The 21,001-nt window shown below is 36.3% G+C and overlaps 1 protein-coding gene across 1 annotated transcript; it reads left to right on the top strand.

Moving 5' to 3' along the window:
- The first annotated feature begins 601 nt into the window (after positions 1-601).
- On the top strand, positions 602-19,236 carry Nt5c1b (5'-nucleotidase, cytosolic IB). The gene is made up of 11 exons (XM_076833866.2): positions 602-634; positions 2,531-2,620; positions 2,952-3,125; positions 3,675-3,809; positions 5,168-5,352; positions 5,443-5,770; positions 5,939-6,106; positions 7,159-7,288; positions 9,868-9,990; positions 10,396-10,580; positions 18,904-19,236. Exons 1-11 carry the CDS (start codon positions 602-604, stop codon positions 19,234-19,236), a joined length of 1,884 nt encoding a protein of 627 aa, XP_076689981.1.
- Positions 19,237-21,001: the final 1,765 nt, after the last annotated feature.

Genomic DNA, 21,001 nt, shown 5'->3' with positions numbered 1-21,001 from the left:
TTGAAAGTTTGGGTGAAGATAAAATCAGAAAGGTAAAAATGCAGAATACCACTGGACTCTGTAAACAGAGCTGGGAGCTGCCACTGACATATTCTATGTGTGCATAAGTAGGAACAAAAGTGTTGCAAGGAACAAACATAAGGCAAGACAGCACAGGCAATGTTCTAATCTGTGTCCAGACATATGAAAGTTTTGACAGTGACTTCCTCAACAGGCAAAAGAAACTCCAAACACTAAAGCTGGGTTCACTTCTAAACCACATCTAGAACAAAATATCAGCTGTTAAAAATAGCCTCCAGATCTGCATTATCGATTAAAATTGATAATGTTAAATATTAAACATTTTAACAATGTTTAGAAATCAATTTCTAAAAACACAGACAATGGTTATGACTGGATGTACTCAAATATAAAGAAACATCATTGTACTTTTTTTAAAAAAGTCTAGTTATGTCTGCACAGTTTGTTACTATGGAACCACATGTGATGTCACAAATTTGACATTCTAAATGCAGAGCCAGACTGAGCATGGGAAGCAATAGGAAATGGAGCTGAAGAGACAAAATCCTGCGTAACAACAAGAGAATTTCAAGTTAAAGAAATGAGTCAAACATCTTTGAAACAGAAAAAGAAAGTGAGTGAACCAAATGCCTAGACTCTTACCAATAAGCTGAGGAAATGTAAATGTTAATCTACCCTTCACCTCAGGGAATGCCCTGCAGAAAACAAATAATTTCAGATAATGGCTCTATGTAGAGGAAAGCTGAGGTAGAAGAAAAGGAAACTATGACAGGAAAACAATAGATTAACATTTACAGACTAATTCAATTCAGTAAGTCAGAGTTTCTTGAGCACATGATCTTAAATGGTAAGAAGTAAACACCCAATGTCTGTCTCTGAAGAATGCACAGCACAGAAAGACCAAGAAGAAACCCATAAAACAAAATTCAGTGCTCAGCAAAGTTTGGACAAAAGACACAGACAGTACAAACTTTACAGTACAGATAATGTTTACCTCTGTGATCTTCCCCCAGGCAACACTAAGCTGAATTTCAAAGATGACTAAAGGAAGAGGGCATTACAAGGAGTCCAGGGTGGCATGTGGGCAAATACAAGTCATTTGGCATCTGTAGAACCTGAAAGAGTTGTACAAGTTGGAGATGGACAGGAGTGCATTACAAGGCTCCTGGTCTGTCTAAGTAAATAGTTTATCAGGAATGAAGCATAATCAGATTTACATTTTATAATAAGCTTGACAGACTTAGAAGTGGGAAGGATTTGAGGCCATGAAATCCATTCAAAGGCCATAATCTAAGAACTATGATAATAAGCCTGCAATAAAGTAATAGTAAAGAGAGAGAGAATGGGACTTAAAATATCTTTTGGAGTTAGAAATGATAGGATATTATGATGACTGATATGGCAGTGATGATGAAAAGATTTTAGAATTAGTTTGAGAGCCATGTAGCGAAGTCTTTATCTGGGATCATATTCTTATTCAATTAACACTGATGACACATTCCTGGTCCAAGGCATACAGCATAAATGGATGAACAGAGATGGCAACTGAAGGAACTTGGTCTGATCTTCAAGTTAAGCTCCTTAAACAGATAAATGACACTAATCTTGGTCACATCAATGGTATTGAATTACTTGAAACAATGTAAACAGTTGCTAAGTTTCTCTACCAATGGAAAATTAAGACATGAATGTTTGAATAGGTTTCTGTAGAGTGAGTTATCTTTTCTCCCATGTGGTTTTCCTTATTAATTTTTTAATAAGGAAATGCTCTAGATTCTGAAAGTAATTTGACAGTAAGAACAGAAAATGTCTGTAATAAATCTTTACAAAATGAAAGTTCTCATTATGAAGACTCATAATAATATTGTTGAGGCTCAGATACCCAGAACCCTGGCACTTGAGTAATTAAGAAAACAAATAGGGAAGATGCTAGGGAGTAAAAATTATTAAATTATGCTATGTGCATATACGAATGCCATAATATATCCCACTATTATGTAAAATTACAATGCACAAAAATAGCTGTTATTAATATATTCAAGGAAATTAAAGAGAATTTTACCATTAAAAAAAGGAAAATGAACATGGAAATTTTCAATTCTATATGGCAAAGGGAAAAGTTCCATAAGTAGCAACTTTCAGAGGAAATGAAGGGGGAAAAAACAGTTCTGTACAAACAAGGTCATATTTAAATCCAACCTCTGCTGAACCCTGGAAAATCCTCCCATAGCATTTCCCATGTAAGAATAATTAAGTGATAAATGCGTCAATATTTCAAACCTATGAACCAACAAATTTTTATAAAAATGATTTGTGTAATTCATATTTTTAAAATGTGTTATTTTTATCCAGGCTTGTTAGAATGGGGAAAACATAAGGTCTAAAGTTCATACTTTTATATGAGCAAGGAGAAAAATTCTGTTTTAATTATCCTTTTATTCCCAAACCCAAAATTTCTAATGCCCCTGAGCTTAAAAATTAATAAGTATTTTTTTTGTTTTATATTAAGAATGAGAATGGGATGAGGCAATCAAAAGAGAGTCTAGAAGGAGAAAAAAGAAAGGAAACTGAAAAGTCGGGAGTTCGGCTAAGCAATCAGGTGAGCTGAACTCTGCGCCTTTGAGGAAAACAAGGAGCAGAAGGCGAAATGGCAAATTCCAAGAGGCAGGGGAATTCCTGGAGAGAAAACTGAGCTGCTGATATCTGTAGTAAAGGATAAGTAATGTCCTCATGAGAAGGCTAAGAACAAACTTAGGAGACACGGACCTCATCTTCCCCTAGCGTCCACATCCGGCAGTTTATGCAGAATATGTGGTGTAAAAACTACAGCAGCCTCCTCCACTCAGCAGACAGGAGACTGGCCTCTGTCAGATCAGGGAGGGAATGGGAGTCTGGCCATCACATTGATCGTTTTCTGCACAATCTTTCAGATGAGGCATGCAGTCTATCCGAATCACCCGCTGAGATGTTGCCCCATGCGGGGTCACCCGTCGTGTAGACGCTGCCTTTGTGCAGTTGAGGGAACTAGCCCCTGCCGCACAATACGTATTTATATTCACGTGTGCCTGTTGTGGGAGCAGGGCCGGCAGATCACCATGATGAGGGTGAGCAGAGATTGCATGACCTGATTTGGGAGGGGAGCCCCAGGCAATCTGGGAAGGGGAAGGATGTGGGGAACAGAAACTCTTCGACTTGTCTCTCCATGGACTCCGCCCACAGGAAGGCCAGGGGGCTTTATGCCCTTGTAGGCGGTTACTTTAGAACCCTGCTGCAGACAAACACCGGCTATCCTCAGGCAAACCCATCAGGTAATTTTTCTAGTATGGACTAATAGATTATCCTTAAGAGAGGAAATGGGGGAAATGGAGGAAAGATGTTCAGCTGTACTAAGTATTATAAAAGGAGAATCATGGTTGAAAAAATAGGAGGCTATCAGACTTGGAGCCTTGGTAACTCAAGCTTCATACAGAAGTTAGGGTTGGGCCAGACCTACAACAGTGCACAGGACTTAGGTTGAATAAAAGATCACAGAGGCCAGGGGCCTTTTCAATGGTTGCTGTTATTTTTAGCCTGATATAACTATTCTGTAGGTATATGCACACTGAAGCAACAAGTGGTGGGGAAACACATCCTGGCTCTTTTATCTCCTTTAGGGATCCCAAGAATCATTGCAGAAGCCAGACTCTCGAGCAAGTGTTGTACGAAGTCAGTGGTCTAGGACATCTCGGAGCCCATCCACCAAGCCTCCATCAGTAGAGGAGTCAAGAAGCAGGAATACCAGTCTTAAGGTAAAACTAGAGATGAAAGGGTGGGGGAAGCAGATTAAAAACAATAATGGTTTACATCTATTGAAGCTTTCCACATGCCAGGCCCTATCCCTCTATACTTTATGTTTTTTTAGTTAATTTAACTATAACAAAAACTCTCTCATAAGCTCCCATTTTATCACTGAGGAAATTGAGGAATCAACTTGCTGAAGGTTTCCTAGTAACTAAGTGGTAGAGGTCAGAGTACAACTCAGGAGTTTCTATGTCTAGAGCCTGCACATTTTCTCTTACCTTTCTTCATCCATTCAACAAAAATTCATTGAGTACCCTTGGCTCTCAGTAGAGGATATAGAAAAGTTAAAAGACAAAAAATTAATCCCATTGGATTGTATGTGCTTTGGCCCCTTAACTAGGCTTGACCACATAAATAAAAGTATATGTATATACATGTATATGTATGTATATATATATATATATATATATATATATATATATATATATATATACACACACACACACACACACACACGTATAGAGAGAGAATTTTTTTTTTTCAGATGCAGAGAAAATAAAGATCTAGTCACTGGAAGAATATGTATTCACACATGTATTCATTTATCTATCTCTGTCAGGCTGGGCTCAACAATCTCATCAAGAACTTCCCTTTGAGTTACATGTGAAACAATCATAAAAACTGTAAAATATATGGATGTGTAATAATTTCTTACACACCTTAGTAGAAAAGTCCCTTCTTAAGAATGGTTCCTACCTATTGAGGAAAAGGGTTTTCTGCTACTGAGCTGCTGCAGGTTACTGTAAAGGCAGTGAAAGGTATTTGCTTCCCCAGCCTTAGCTTCTGCATTATTCACATGGCAAATAGGGAGACAGGCCCTCTCTATGCCAGGTGGAGAGTTCTGGTAGGAAGGTCTGGCCCAGCTTGCACAGGGAGATAACTAGAGGCCACACAGTGAGGTACTGGCCAAGCAAGATCTGTTACTCAAGGTCTTTCAGAGGCCTCTATTTAGGCAGGTACATGGCAGGCAAGGGCAGAACCTTGCAAACTGTTTGCCACCTTCCTGAGGGTGAGGAAAAGGACCTATATCTTAACTACTTACAACCAAAAAGGGTGATGCTGACAGATGCATCTGTGAGGTGCTGATGGGGAAGCTAGGGGACAATGAAAGCAGTGTGTGTCTATTTAACAGAAATATGAAATTCCTGACCCCTTTAGGGTCTGTTTAAAGCAGTTTAGATGAACCATGATCCCTCTTAGACCAGACCAGACAAAATAGACAGCTTTCCTTTATCAGAGTTGGGCTGAGATGGGGATAAGGATCTGGATCAAACCTTGAATCCAGGCACCAATTTTCTTGCCCTAGCTCCAAAACAGCTCCACAACCTCCCGAACTTCATCTACTTCCCCCAGCCAGGAGGACTCTCCACCACCACAGGCTTCGCCAGAACCCTCTCCACCAATGCCCAAAACGCAGCCAGAGCCAGAAATGCCTCTCGAATCGCAGCCTCCCACGCCCCCCGAACCAGAGTCCAGCCAGAGGCGCAAGAAGTACGATGGCCCCACGCCCCCAGGGTCTGAGGCCAGCAGGCACAAGAAATACGATGCTCCCGCACTCCCAGAGCCAGAGTCCAGCATCAGGCGCAAGAAGTATGAGCCTCCAGAAGCCTGGGCTCAAAGCCTTGGGCGTGATGTCCGTGATAACCGGAACTCTCTGGCGCGGGACACACGCAGCGACTCACGAGACTCACATGTGCAGCCGCGGGAATATTCGCGCCCGACTCCCACAGAGTGGAAGGCCTATTCCCAGCGTCGTACGCACTACCCTACCTCCATCCAGATGGATCTCGACTGTATGTCGGAAATGCAACAGCAGAAGCTGCAGGAGGAAGACGAGATAGATGAGGCGTACTGGGCATCCGTGAAGCTGCTGTACGAGAAAATCCCCAGTTCCTCGCGCCCACGGCCGGTGAGCAGGCCCCGAGTGCAGGTACCCCGGGGAGTGCCTCCTCCAGCCCCACAACCTCCCTCTAATCCATTGCATAGCCAAGTCAGTTCAGGTTCTTCCCACCCCACCTGCTCCTGTGCAATCCCTCTGTCTGTTGATATCTCCTCCTGTCCTTGCCCTTCTTTGCAGCCCAAACCCAAGAACGCCATCACCATCGCTGTGTCATCTCGGGCACTCTTCAACATGGTGGATGACAGGAGAATCTATGAGGAAGAAGGTCTGGAAAAGTACATGGAATATCAACTCACCAATGAGAACGTCATCCTGACTCCCGGGCCCGCGTTCCGCTTTGTCAAGGTACTAAAGATGTCTGGCTCTGCCAGGACCTTGGACTGCGAGAGAAGGACCAGGGCCCACCTTTGGGAACTCTACCAGTTCCCCCTAAATATTCTGGACGATTTTTGTCACGTTCCTAGGTCCTTCTCTCTACCTACCCCCAGAGATAATTGTAGTAAATTGAACATTATAAAAATTTTTAATGTGCCTTACCTATGATTATTGCCCCAGTTGACCTTAGGTTTTCACTTATGGGACTTTAGCCCATAGTCCTAGAGGTGGGACGTTGCCTTTCCTATTAAGAAGCATTAGTTTATAATCCGGAGTAGAAATAAAACATCTTATTAAAATGGGATGAAAGTCACTTTAGCTGCTCTGGCCACAAAAATAAAAATTAAGAAAATGAAGATGTTTCCGGTACTGAGGGGCATGAATATGCACTGAAAAATAACACTCATAACAGATCCTTTGTGTAATTTACACAGTTATTACACAATAACATAGCCATGCAAAAACAAATGACACCTCTAGGAGTTGTAGGTAGAAAGAATTTATGGAACCCCAGTAGAAGCATGAGAGGAAATCCCAAACCTAAAGACCCATGTTTTAAACATAATATTCCCTTGCAGTAGGTATGGTAAAATTGGAACACACAGAGATGATCATTGCAGCCTCTGTACAAAATGATGTATAAATTCCTAAAGCGTTCCATATTTTTCACAGTAAAAAAAAAAAATAATGGTTAGATTATCATAAGGGCAGATTTTACAAATTAAAACAAACAAAGCATAAAAAGGGTTAGCCTGATCCTTCTATCTATCCCCAGAGATAATTCTAATAAACTAAATGTGTGATGTTTGAACACATTAAATGTGAACATTAACAGTGGTCCTATGTATGGGAGGTGAAAAATACAGAAATGAATGATATAAACTTGATATGAAGGAGCCATAATCTCTTAGTGAAGACTCTTCAGAGCTTGAATCTGATCCTGATGAGGTGCTTCCTCTCCAGCCTCCCAAGGCCCACCTTGCCTGTGCCTCTTTACTTACATCCTTGTTTATAATCTGCAGGCACTGCAGCATGTCAATGCTAGACTCCGAGATCTGTATCCTGATGATCAGGAATTATTTGATATTGTACTGATGACTAATAACCATGCCCAAGTGGGAGTGCGGCTTATAAACAGCGTCAATCACTATGGTAAGTAAAATAAATACCATGTGGAAGACCAGCTCATAGCTTTGGGAGAGAAGCCATGTTATTTTGCTAAACTGTGGCCTAACCAATGCAGTATCTTTGATACCGACACCCCCTCCTGAGTGAGGAATGTTTATTTGCCTATGTCAGAAGCAGAAAGGCCATGTTCATTTTTAACTTCAGCACAGAGTTGGGCTCAAAGCTCTGGACTTAACTTGTCAAGTGTGAATTTCAAAGTCTTAATCCCAGGCCCTGCAATATATTTCTGTTTTATGTTTTTCACTTCTGAACTTGACTTCAAGGGGCCATCAACCCAAAAGCTTTCTCTGCCTGATCAAACTTCTTGTTCACCACATATCCATGTTAAGGGTTTAAAGGTTTTAACCTCTCCTTTCCTCTTAAAAATCTGATTCTCCTGACTGCTCTCTCTTCCATACATCAAATCCATACTCATGCCAGTAAAAGTGTCTTGATTCCTTTACATGGAAAATTTGATTGGCTCTAATCTCCAGAGCATTTCCATCAGTGTATCACTTTTTCCTAAAGTTTCCATTTTCCTTACTTTGAAATTATCTGACTTTTTATTTGGTGTACCACTATCCATTTTTCTAAGGGATAGATCCAGTCTTGTTGGCATGTTAAGTCAAAATCAGGTTTATATTGTACACTCTTAAATTTTAGGTTTAGATTGGGCATATTTATAAATAATCAAAATATATTTTGGGTTCATTACTGGGTTTAAGTTATTGTGTTTTATTTTATATTACCCTAATTATAAGATTGCTATCTTACTGAGACATAGTTTTAAAATTTTGCCTTTTAAAAAATGCAGCCTTCATAGAATTAAGAATGAAAAGAGAAAATGTATATAAAAGATTTAGCATAAATGAGTGGCATACAGTAATCATTCAAAACATGAAAAACTACTATTTTTAAGACACGTGGTCTTATTTGATTTAGTAGGTGATATAGGTTTATCCATCCCTCACCACATTGAGTCTGCTGAATTTGGAAGCATAAGGAATCAGTTATTTAAATATGAAATCTCCCAATGAGCCAATTGTGCACAACTTTTTCATGAAACCTCATTGATAAACTAACAATTTTTCTCCAGTGTTAGTTAGTACTTTCTTTGCTGTGGTCTTTGTTATAACTTTTTACATACCCAGCTTCTCAGGAAACTATGATCTCCTTTTGAAAAGGAACAATATTTTAATCATTTCTGAAAACCTAGTGTCACCAAATATTTTCTGGATCATTAAATTAATAATTTACAGCTTTGTAGGGTCTGCTTTTGTGTTACTTATACTCAACAATAGTTCATGTGAAAAAGTAAAAGTATTTTCTTAGCATGAAAGCAGCCATACTTCACCCCTACTGTTGATGGATCCCACCCACTCCCTTTGACCCTACAGTGTCAAACAGCTGACTCAACTGATAGCTTACTTTATATTGCATGCATCCACCCAGCTTCTCATAGATCTACAAAAGACTCTGAATTAGATATATAATATTTTATTATATGCATGATATTATGCTTCACCTAACTATACTCACATTATTGAACATGTTTTGCTTTCATATATAACCCTGAGCTAAGTAGGGAATATAGCTCAGTGGCAGAGCACTTGCCTAGCATGCTCCAAGGCTGGTTCAATACCCAGTATCACAAAGAACAAAAATGAATAACCCTGACTTAAGATCTTTTAATATAAATTTTTTATCAGTATTTCATATTATTTCCTTAGCATAAACACCTGAAAGAAAGGAATCCTAGATAGTATTTCAGACTTCTAAAAGCTCTTACTATAGGTATTGTCAAATTAACTTTCTAGAAAAATTAACCAATTTATTCTTTTATCCATAAGTATTAGTAGCTAGATGTCTATTTTACAAACTTATCACCAATAGGCAGTGTATTTTTAATTGTTGATATGAAAGGCATTTAATAGTATATAAAAGTTGAGTCTACTAATAATTTCATTAAAAGCTTCAAGTCAGAAAAGAGTGACAATTTCAAATATTTTATTGTTCTTGGAAAACAGTTTAAATCCTAGCATTATTTATTATTACTATTGTATTTGCTACTGAAGAATGGTACTTAAAATAGAGCCATACTTGATAACCCCTTTTTATCAAGTAAAGAGGTCACAATGCAACAAAAAGAACACAATGCTGTAGTCTAAACAAGAGGCAAATACCTCAAGTCTGCCCTATGCAAGTGAATGGGTGGGTTAGACAGGTCTTTTTGTCTCATTATCCTTTTCTGTGATAAGGATAATATCTGGCATGCTGTTGTGAGAATAAACCAGCATGTTCTATATGAAAATGCTTTTAAAAAACTATAATACATCAAAAAACATTCACTATTTTATAGAATACCTGAGAAAAATTTTCAATATTGATGCTATGAAAGTAATTTTAAACTTTTAATTATTTCCATGGTAATTTTCATTTAGATGTACAAATGAACTCACTTGGATTTAAAAATAAACTCAGTTATTCATAAGGTAACTTTCATTGATTTACAGTGAATGGTCTTTAGTCTGGGTCATAACAAAGTTTTTCTTGCCTAATAATAGGCCTACTAATTGACCGCTTCTGTTTGACTGGTGGAAAAAGTCCCATTGGCTATTTGAAGGCATATCTTACCAACTTGTATCTTTCTGCGGATTCTGAAAAAGTCCAAGAAGCAATACAAGAAGGTATTTTAACCCTCTAGTTAGTAAAGAGCTCTGCACTGATGATTCACATAGGATGATGTGGCTTCTGTCTTGGGTCTTCTAAGGCGTTTTCACACTTGGAAGCCCTTATGCTTGTCCTTTAGAGCTCTGACTTTCCTGGAGGTGGGGGGACCTCCTTAGCGACTGACCCACAATCTATTTTCTACTTCCCACCCCTATTGAAACAGGTAATGATAGGCCTCTGTTCTGAGATGTGTGTTGGTGGAGAGGAGTTGTCTCATCAGATAATAGCTAGACAGGAAATGAGGTTGGGAGGGCATTTGTTTTCGTTTTGTTTTGGTTTGGTTTGGGGTTTGTTTTTGGTTGGTGGGAGAAACTAAAACTCATGGCCCTACAGAGTATTAATAGATCCCCATGATCTGTCAGGTATTGCCTCTGCAACAATGTTTGATGGAGCCAAAGATATGTCTTACTGTGACACACAGCTCCGTGTGGCCTTTGATGGGGATGCTGTCCTCTTCTCTGATGAGTCTGAACAAATTGCCAAAGAGCACGGGCTGGACAAATTCTTTCAACATGAAACACTGTTTGAAAATAAGCCGCTTGCTCAGGTAGGTACATGAGCTCTGATTAATTTTGATGTACTGATTTTCCAACATAAGGATATAAATATTTGTTCATTATGATAGCATTTTAAATTATTTTTGGCTGTCCCTTCTTCCCTGTTTTGTCCTTGAAGTTTTCTCTTTTCATTTGGGAATTCCTCACTTTGCAGCATCCACTGCTGACATTTTTTTTTTAAATTTAAGAGTCTTTTAACTATCTTTTAGAAATACTTCTGTGATCATCCCATAATAATGAGTTCACCCTCTCCAAATTATGAGTGACAGAGGAAACACCACCCACCAAAAACCATTTCCACATAATAGGTTCTCAAAATATTAAGATAATTTCTACTAGATCAGTAAACACTTGTTTCTCTCAAAAAAAAGACATCACTTAATTGGGAAAATAGCAAGACTAAGAGTTTGAATCAAATATGAATCTCAAAAAGTGCAAATTGTGAATACTTAATCAAACTGAAAGTAAATATTTACATTTCAAGAACCCATCCATGAACTGAAGTGTTAAAATCAATATACGAAATGAAAAAACCTACAACTTCTGAACCAAAGGAAATTGAAACATCAAATCATTCAGTTTCATGCTACGATTCTTCGGTAATTCAGTTTTTCTTTTTTTTTTCCTCAGTTCTCTTTGCACCTTAATAATCTTAAATATTGTTATTTTGGCTTTCATGAATAAAACTATGAATGTACTGTTCAAAAACTGAAAAGTTTTACTATTTCGTAACCTCACACTAGGGAAGTGTGATATTTAAATTATGAAGTCAGATTTCAATTTGTTCTCACAAATTTCACTTTCAATGTGTTATCTAAGAAATGTTTGCCTAAATTCAGGTCACAAAGCTTTGTCTTCTCTGTTGATGTACAGAAGTTTTATAGTTTTAGGTCTTACAATCATGATCTCTTTTGAGCTAATATTGTGTTGAAATAAAGTATTGCGTGTAGTTTATTTTCTCTGCTTATGGATACACTGACTGTTCTAGCACTATTTGGTGAAAAGGCTTTCTGGTCTGTTCCTTTGATATAAGTATTCATCTTTTCATCAATACTATACTGTCTTGATTATCATAGTTTTAGAGTAAGTCTTTAACTCAGTTGGTATGAGTTCTCTGATTTATTTTTCCAAAACTGTTTTTGATAGACTGACTCCTTGCATATTCATACAGATTTTAAAAGCTCTTATCTATCTTGGGGTGGAGGGGAAGTCCTGCTGTAACTTTCATTGGGTTTTTATTGAATTTATAGCTAAATATGGGGAGAACAAATACTTCAAAAATATTGAGTATTTTGGTCCATGGATGTGTGGTATATGTCTCCATTCATTTAGAATTTTTAAACTTCTTTATTTCATAGTATTTTATAGGTTCCAGAATACAGATTTTGCATATCTTGTTAGTTCATACCTATACATTTTATGTTTTGATCATACTTTAAAAATCTTTAATTTCCAATAATTTATTGCAGAGACACAATAGATTTTTGTATGCTGACCTTGTAACCTGCAGTCCTGTTAAATTGCCTTTTTAGTCATAACATTTTTGTAGATTATTTGAGGTTTTCTTTTTTTTTTAAAGAGAGAGAGAGAGAGAGATAATTTTAATATTTATTTTTTAGTTTTCGGCAGACACAACATCTTTGTTTGCATGTGGTGCTAAGGATCGAACCTGGGCCACATGCATGCCAGGCGAGCACACTACCACTTGAGCCACAACCCCAGCCCCTTATTTGAGGTTTTCTAAGTAGGCAACAATGGTGACTATGAATGAAGACAATGTTGTTTCTATCTTTCTAAGTTGTATGTTTTTTCTTTATCTCTTCTGTCTAATTACCTTGCTAGTCCATCCAGTACAATGTTTAATGATAGTGATGAGAGTGGAACTCCTTGACCTGACCTTAGGGGAACATCTTTAACTCTTAAGCATGTTAGCTATGGGTTCTTTTTAGATCCCTTTGTCAACTTGAGAGAGTTGCCTTTGATTGCTAGTTTTTTTTATTTTTTGTAAGTGGATGTTGGACTTTTGTATGTATTGATAAAATCATGTGGTTTCTCTAGTTTATGGATATATAAATTACATTGGTGCATGTTAAATGTTAAAGCAGTTTTGCTGTGTTGGTATAAACTCAGGTTGTCATATGATATCCTTTTTTATATACTGTTGGATCCAACTTGCTAAAATTTAGATTTTTCTTTGCCTTCATGTTCATGAACAATATAGTTCTATAGTTTTCTTATAATATCTTGAACTAATTTTGGTCAAAGAGAAATGCTGATCTCATAAAAATAATGCAAACTATTTTAAATGTTTGGTAGATCTTTCTAGAGAAGCCATCTGGACCTGGACTTTTCTTAATAGCTACAGAGCTATTATTCATATTTTCATTTCCTTTCTTCTCTGTGTTTATGAATTTGTGTCTTTTAAGGAATTCATCAGTTTCACTTAAGTTGTTTTTATGAACATAAAGGTTTTTTATATTTTCTTTAATTATGTACAGGATCTTTAGTGACGTGTCCCCTCTCTCATTTCTGATATTAGTAATTAGTATCTTCATTTCTTTGTTGATTTATTTGGTCAGTCTCACCAGAGATTTATCAATTTTATTTATCTTTTAAAATGAACCAGATGTTTCTAAGATTTTTAATGTGGAAGCTGAGGTCACTTATTTGAGACCTCATTTCATTTCTTATGAAGTTTCCTCTATACACTGCTGTAGTTACATTCCCTAAATATTGGTAAGTGGTATAATTTTCATTAACTTCAAAATATTTTTTAATTTATGTCTTCCACTCTTATCCTTTAGCTATTTAGAAGTAGATTATTTAATTGTCAAATATTCTGAGTTTTTCCAAATATTGGTAGATTATGCACAATACACTCTCCAGCAATATGATACCATATCATCTTTGTATAAGATACCATATCTTTGTATAAGATGACAGTGTACCCCCAAAACACTATCTAACACTCTACCATATTTTGTAGCATGGAGTTCATACATTTTATCTATAAACTCTCAAAACCCTGTTAGCTACTTTTTGTTCTGGTAATCAAATATCTTTGAGTGAAAAAGGATAAGACAAAAATATGTCTTTTATATTCATATTATTTTAAATATTTGCCCAATCACCTTTTCATATTTCATGTAGGAAAAATCTGCTGGTAATGAATCTTGTTTTTCTTTGCCTGAAAAGTCATTTCTCCTTATTTTTAATAACATATTTTATTTTCGCAGGATATAGCATTCTGAGTTTACTGTATTTTTTCTTTCAGCACTTTGAAGATGTCTTTCCATTGTCTTCTAATGTCATTCTATATAGGTTCTGATAACAAATTTTCTGAAATTTCTATCTGTGGTCCTCTGTATGTATCCATTTCTCCCTGGCTGCCTTCAAGATTTTCTGTGTATTTTTTATTTAGGCGGTTTAAATACTCTGTGTGTGTGTGTGTGTGTGTGTGTGTGTGTGTGTGTGTGTCCCACAGAATTTCAGTGTTTTGCTCTTTCTCTCCACCCTTTTATGCATTTTTTTAAGTCTGGGTAATTTCTATTCATCTATTTTTTCAAGTTTATTCATTCTTTTCTTAGCCATGTTGAGTCTACTAGTATATCCATTAAAAGTATTCATTTCTGTGAAATCATTTTTATTTCTAGAATTTCCCTTCAACACTCTCTTTTCCTCATGCATGTTATCTACTTTAAAGTAGATCCTGAGATATTAATTATAGTCTCCTTCAGTTGCTTCTGTTATATTTATGACATTTGGGTCATCACCAAGTCTAACCTTTTTTATTTCTCTTGAAAGAGAATTGCACTTTCGTTTTGTTCAATTTTTTGTGGTCTCATAAAATTTGATATTACTAATTGTAGTGTATGAATGTGAGGACTTTTATGAATAACATTTTTGCCTTGTAACAGTTATTCTTCCTCTTCTACTAGAAACTATTATGATATATTAAATCAATGTAATCAAGAGTTAAGCTGGTTTTAGATATTGTGCTATGATTTTCTTCACTGCATCACAGGCTTCAAATTTTTCTAGTATTAAATGTGTTCTAAAGATGCAACTAGGTTTGCCCTGAGGGTTTTCTGCTGTACTTTCAGCTTTAGGCCTTCTCTATAAGTCTGTGCCTCAGATGAATCTACATTCCCAGCTGTTGCTTCTTTGTCTCTCTGCCTGCTCTGTCTCTCCTAGGACTCTAAGGACAAGGACTTTGCCTTTCCCCCAGTAAAGGAAGATGCCTAATGGTCTGGGTCTATGATAAATTCTTCTGCCTCCCCCAGGAGTAGAAGATTTTTCCTTTACCCTTTCCCAGTCATAGTAGATCTTTACTTGTGCCCTGGAGGATAACATGTTTAAAGTCTTTCTAGTAGTGAAGCCTCTTAGTCCTTGGGATATAGGCACTAGGTAGTATTTCAGTCATTTCTCAAAGTGGCTGCTCTGCTCTTCCAAGACTGTACCACCAAGGATGGCTTTCTTCTGTCTCCTACTCTGCCTGAAATCTTTCTCATAAACACCTAGGCAAGTCCAGGCAGTAAACCCTTGATAAAGTGTGTACTGGTGTCTGTGCATCACACAGCTTCTGTACTCATGAGTCCATCCTTTATTAATGTGTTTTCTAAATCACCTGAATTTTTCATTCTTCCTTTTACAGTGTCTGCTATTTCTTCCCTCAATGCTCTGCCATGGGTGTAGCAGTTCTTTCATCCCATCTTTACTTGGAAAGACACCCGTTTTTCCTTAGATTCCATGGTTGTTGGTTGCCGTTTAATATTAGCTCTCTTATGCACTGAATAAAAGTTATAATACTTTCAGATTGTCAGGTGTTTTTCTTAGAGTAGGAATAGTCCTTTTGGCTTTCTACATCTTAGGTAGATTCCCAAATGTTTTAAATCATACATCTCCTCAAAAAAGTTTTTTTTAATAACTTTGCCTAATAGTCTCACATTTTATTCATAAATTATATGCTTTTAGTAGTGAACAAATATATAGATTATAAAACATACACAAAAATAGAAGTAAAAGAGAATGAGTAGATAACTGGTTTGAATATGGTTACACAAATTCAATATTCCTATTTCATTCCTTTGGAAAGTATTCAGTGTAACAAGAATAGTGTCCTTCTGAGTATCAAAGACAAACTGTGACCACAGTGGTTCCACCAATTTTACTGTATTTCCCAAATAAAAGGAAAAAGAGTCACAGTTTTTCCACTTATGCTTCTAACCTTTAGAAGTTAAATTTACTTGCTTATTCTGATATATGCAGCCTCAGAGGAAGGTAGAACCAAGCAAATATTAATATAAGAGGTCTTGTTTCCAGATAACATTTGGTTTCCTAAAAACAGAGAAGGAAACCTTTGAATTGTTAAAAAGTGAGTCTCCCAAACCACCAACAGTTCCAAGGAAAACCCATCTACTTTGGTATAAGTAATAAAAAGAGAATACAAGCAAAGATGCCAGGAAAAAAAGGCAGATCAAAAAATAACATCATTTAATAATAGTGGATGAAGAATTTTCTTTTTTTTTTTAAATTCAGTTTCTCAGTCACACAAGCTTAGTTTCTTTTTTTTTTTTTTGAGAATTTTAATATTTATTTTTTAGTTTTCGGCGGACACAACATCTTTGTTTGTATGTGGTGCTGAGGACCGAACCCGAGCCACACGCATGCCAGGCGAGCGCACTACCGCTTGAGCACATCCCCAGCCCCAAGAATTTTCACTAGGAAAAGTTTCCATGGTTCAGGTGAAGATAGTGAGAATTTGCCACAACAAAAACTTTAATATAAAGCAGAATCATAAAATATAAATTAAATGAAATAATTAGGGAAAGAGATGATAAAATGTGAAATGTAGAGTGCCAAAATGTGCCAATGTGAGTAGAACTGAAAATATTTTAGAGAGAAAAATGGCAGAAAAAGATCCCAGGGAAAGAAAGTCCAACATATGCTTAAGTGGAATCCCTGAAGTAAAACATTGAAATTACTGAGTGAGGTGTGGTTAAGTAAAGATCAAATTTATATAAAATACAAATCAAGAAAACATTCTTGTGTTATCAGATTTTAAAACATACATTAATTATTAAATTATTAGAGATATAAGTCCATGTTTTCTGATAGGGAAATAGAGCATCACTGAGATAGCCAAATTAAATTATTTTATTTCAAAGAATAATAATTATTTGGGCCGTCTGTCCACAGACAGACCAATCAACATAAGTGGTGGGTGGGTGGAGGTAGTTATTAAGCTTCCCTCAGACTTTTCAACAGCCATACTCCATAGCAAAAACACTACTTATAAGATCTTATATATACACAATGGAATGTTATTCAGCATTACAAGAAAATAAAATTATAGCATTTGCAGGTAAATGGATGGAGTTGGAGAATATAATGCTAAATGAAGTAAATCAATCCCTAAAAAACAAATACTGAATGTCTTCTCTGATATAAGGATGCTGATTCATAATGGGGATTGAGGGAGGGGAGCATAGGAGGAATAGATGAACTTTAGATAAGGCAAAGGTGAAGGGAGGAGAAGGAGGGGCATGGAGATAGGAAAGATGGTGAAATGAGACAGACATCATTACCCTAAGTACATGTTTGAAAACACGAAGTGTTTGACTCTACCTTGCGTTCAACCAGAGACATGAAAAATTCTGCTCTATTTGTGTAATATGAATTGAGTTGCATTCTGCTGTCACATATTACAAATTAGAATAAATAAAATAAAAAATTTTAAAAATTTAAAAAAAGGTCTTATGGAGAGAAAATATAAATCATGGATTCTACATCTAGTCAAAAGCTGAAGTGCAGAGCAAACCACCAAACAGTTGAAAACACACTAAATTCTCAAGGATTATTTCCATGAGATTTTTCTGGAGAAAACTAGTAGAGTAGAACAAATTTTTCCAACATGTGGATGACTGGATGGAGCCACAAATGGGCATAGAATATATTTAACCATAGATTTAAAGGTCTGCAGGGACTAGAGTAATGGCAAAAAAGGTATGTGTGTGTGGGGGGGGGAGCTAATATTATGTGTCCTAACAATGCTGTAATTATATAACCAATGAGAAATACAAAAATATATGGAAAAAAGAAAGTCTACAGAATATTAAGTATTCTGATGCTTTCATCTATAGTAATCAAAGAATAAAAATGTGAAGTTGCTAAAAATAAAGGAATATTTGATAATGTAAATGTAAACACTGAGAAAGATTAATTAAATGACTAAAAATTATATGATGGATAAGTAGAGGATTAGATAAATATTGAAAAAATACTCTAATTTCTTTATTTCTCATAATAAAGTATAATAAACCAAGGATTTTAAAAAATAGAGAACTGAAAGTCCTAAAATGTTATAGTTACAAATGTGACCAATAGAAGATAATTCAAAGCTTCTAATGTTAGAGAAACCATACATATATACATTCAAAGGATAAAGACATTTAATGAATAATCTTTTAAAATTTTCAAACTTAGAAAACATAATAAAATTACAAAATAGAACCCTATAAAGCATATTTCTAATATGAATAAATGTAAAGGGATTAAAACTCATCTATTGTTAAAAAAAAAAGAGACTTCCAGATTTGATCACATAGCAAAATTCAATTCTATTCTCTATTCAAGAAATATATCCAAAACTATTCAGAAAGGTGGAAATGAAAGTAGGTGTGAAAATATACAAAGAAACTATAAGACAAGGTTGGATTCAGGCCAAGATTTTTTTTAAAAAAAAAACATTATACTAGACAAGTGAGTATACTTTTAAAATATGCAATTCTGAAAAATTTAAATCAGTGCTTTTGGCAACCAACTAAAGTTAATTTAGAGTGTGATCATCTATAACTCTTTGCCACAAATAGTTTATGTCTATGTCCTGGTTTAATTATTATGGAATGTTTCTTTCACATGTTAAAATATCTTTTTAAAATTTTTTTTAGTTGTTGATAGACCTTTATTTTATTTATTTATATGCAGTGTTGGGAACCAAACCCAGTGCCTCACACATGCCAAGCAAGTGCACTACTGCTGAGCCACAGCCCTAGCCCTAAAATAGCTTGACTTAGATGATAAAACATATGGTCATCCTATCTTAATTCCAGGAATGCAAATATGGTTGCATATAAGGATATATATTTACATAAATAAAGCGAGTTTTTAGCATTATTCCTTCAGCCTAGTAACACTGCATGTCATGTACTATTAGATTAGATCTTTGTATAAGCTCTTATAAGCCTCTGCTATTTCAGTGATGACTTCCTTTGGTTCATTAGTTTACAGCTGTGACATATGTTCCTTTCACAGGGTCCCTTGAAAGGCTTTCTGGAAGACTTAGGCAGACTGCAAAAGAAGTTTTATGCCAAAGATGAACGGTTACTTTGTCCTATCAGGACCTACCTGGTTACAGCCCGAAGTGCAGCCAGCTCAGGTGCCCGGGTGCTGAAGACTCTTCGCCGCTGGGGTCTAGAGATAGACGAAGCTCTTTTTCTTGCGGGAGCCCCTAAAGGTCCCATCTTGGTGAAGATCCGGCCCCACATCTTCTTTGATGACCAGATGTTCCACATTGAAGGGGCAAAGAAATTAGGCACCATCACAGCTCATGTACCTTATGGAGTTGGCCAAAAATACCACACTTAGTGATGAGGACAAGAAAAAGAACAGTGACATTCTAGTATTACAGAGGAAACTTCCTTTGGATGTTTAGAGTAATCAGGTATTTTAGAAGCTTGGACCTAAAAACTAGCTCCTTTTGGAAGTTTCCTCTTCATGTTCTGGGGCAACATTTTCAACTATCAAGTAACCTTCAAGCTACTTCTCTTTGTCAATGCTGTTGAATGCCATTGCACCTGCCTTTGTGTAAATCATGATGACTCTTTAGGATAAATTTTGAATTTGAATACTTGAATGACTAAGGGGCTGTTTCAGAAACTTTCTTAGTTTCACAGAACAATACTCATTTTTGTTCTGTGACATAGTATTATTACCTTACTTTTCTTTCATTTTTGGAATTTGGTACATAGAATGAATTGTTACCCATCATCACCTTAGATTAGTGGTTTTCAAAGGTGGAATGTGTTTTAAGTATACTCTTGAAAAACAAGTTGAAATGAAAATGTTACTCTCTACATGCATGAGTTTACCATTTTTGACACTTCATTTGGAAATAAAACAGCTGACTATATAAGCTTTGTAAGATAGGGCACTTTGTAAGACAAGTTCTAGACACAGCCTACTGAGAAGGGTTCTTTGAAACTTTCTTAGTGAGTTAATTGCCTCTGAATTATAAAACTTCATATTCAAAGACTCCTGCTTTGGACTAGGCAAGTTGGGCCAATATTCGTGTGAGGGGGGGGAAATTGGCCACCACTTCAAAATGTGTCATGACATGTTGTATCATGGCCTCTGCCATTCTGTTATAATTTTTGTCTTACTTTCATTAACATTTGATTGGTTAGTAACCATAATATACCATATGTTAGGGATAGTAAGCTAGTGATTTTTGTATTATCTCATTTTCTTATCAAATTAAATGTTTGTGACATAGTATTATTACCTTCCTTTTCTTTCAATGAGGAACTTAAAATTCAAAAATAATAAGTAGCTTGTCCAAGGATGTGAAGCTAATAAGTGGTAGGACCAAAATTCAAATTCAGATATTTAAATCATGTGTTTCTTTCTTCTCTGTTACACATTATTCAAAAAGAGTTGTCATTATTTCCAGTGCCTTTGGATTAGTCACTCTATTAAGTTCCAGGCATAAGCCACACAGCAGTTACATAACAAATCTAAGGATTATTTTCTTCCTCTTGTCCTCATACTCTTTCCTGCTTTCTCTATGCCTACCTCCATCTCTACTCTTCCTTCACATAAAGATTCCACCCTGGCTCTAGTTGAGAAACACCACAGATGGCACACATCTTTTAATCTTCACCCTAATTTGTTGAAAACCAGTACAAAGTATATTAGTTGTGACACATTTTGAGCACTTATATCCTTTAGGAAACTGAAAACATTAACAGTATTGTAGAGGAAGTCCAATGTGGGAACTCAAACAGCCAATACAAGAAGGCTGTTTGTCCTTAGTGCCAATGAGGGTCACACATGAAATTGAGGAAGCAGAGATCCATAGAACCTGGAACTGGTCAGGAAGAACAGAACTGAAATGGACTTTGAAGGATGGGCAAGATGTGAACAGGCAAAAAGGAACAAAGAGGAAACAGATGTGCTTGGGGCTGGGCATTTAAGTGACAGCTTCATATTGGGAAGAAGAAGAAGGAGCCACCTCTCCTGATTCCTGTTCCAGATGCCTTCTATAATCCCCAGCGATAGTGGGAAGAATCCCACCACCAAGCCTTCCCACCTCTTGAGTTCCATTCTCAGTATGTAGAAAGTCACTTTCTCC

The sequence above is a fragment of the Callospermophilus lateralis genome, chromosome 14, assembly GCF_048772815.1.
Source record: "Callospermophilus lateralis isolate mCalLat2 chromosome 14, mCalLat2.hap1, whole genome shotgun sequence".
In the NCBI taxonomy this organism is placed as follows: Eukaryota; Metazoa; Chordata; class Mammalia; order Rodentia; family Sciuridae; genus Callospermophilus; species Callospermophilus lateralis.
The sequence above is the reverse complement of the archived record's forward strand: the minus strand, read 5'-3'. Positions and strand labels throughout refer to the sequence as shown.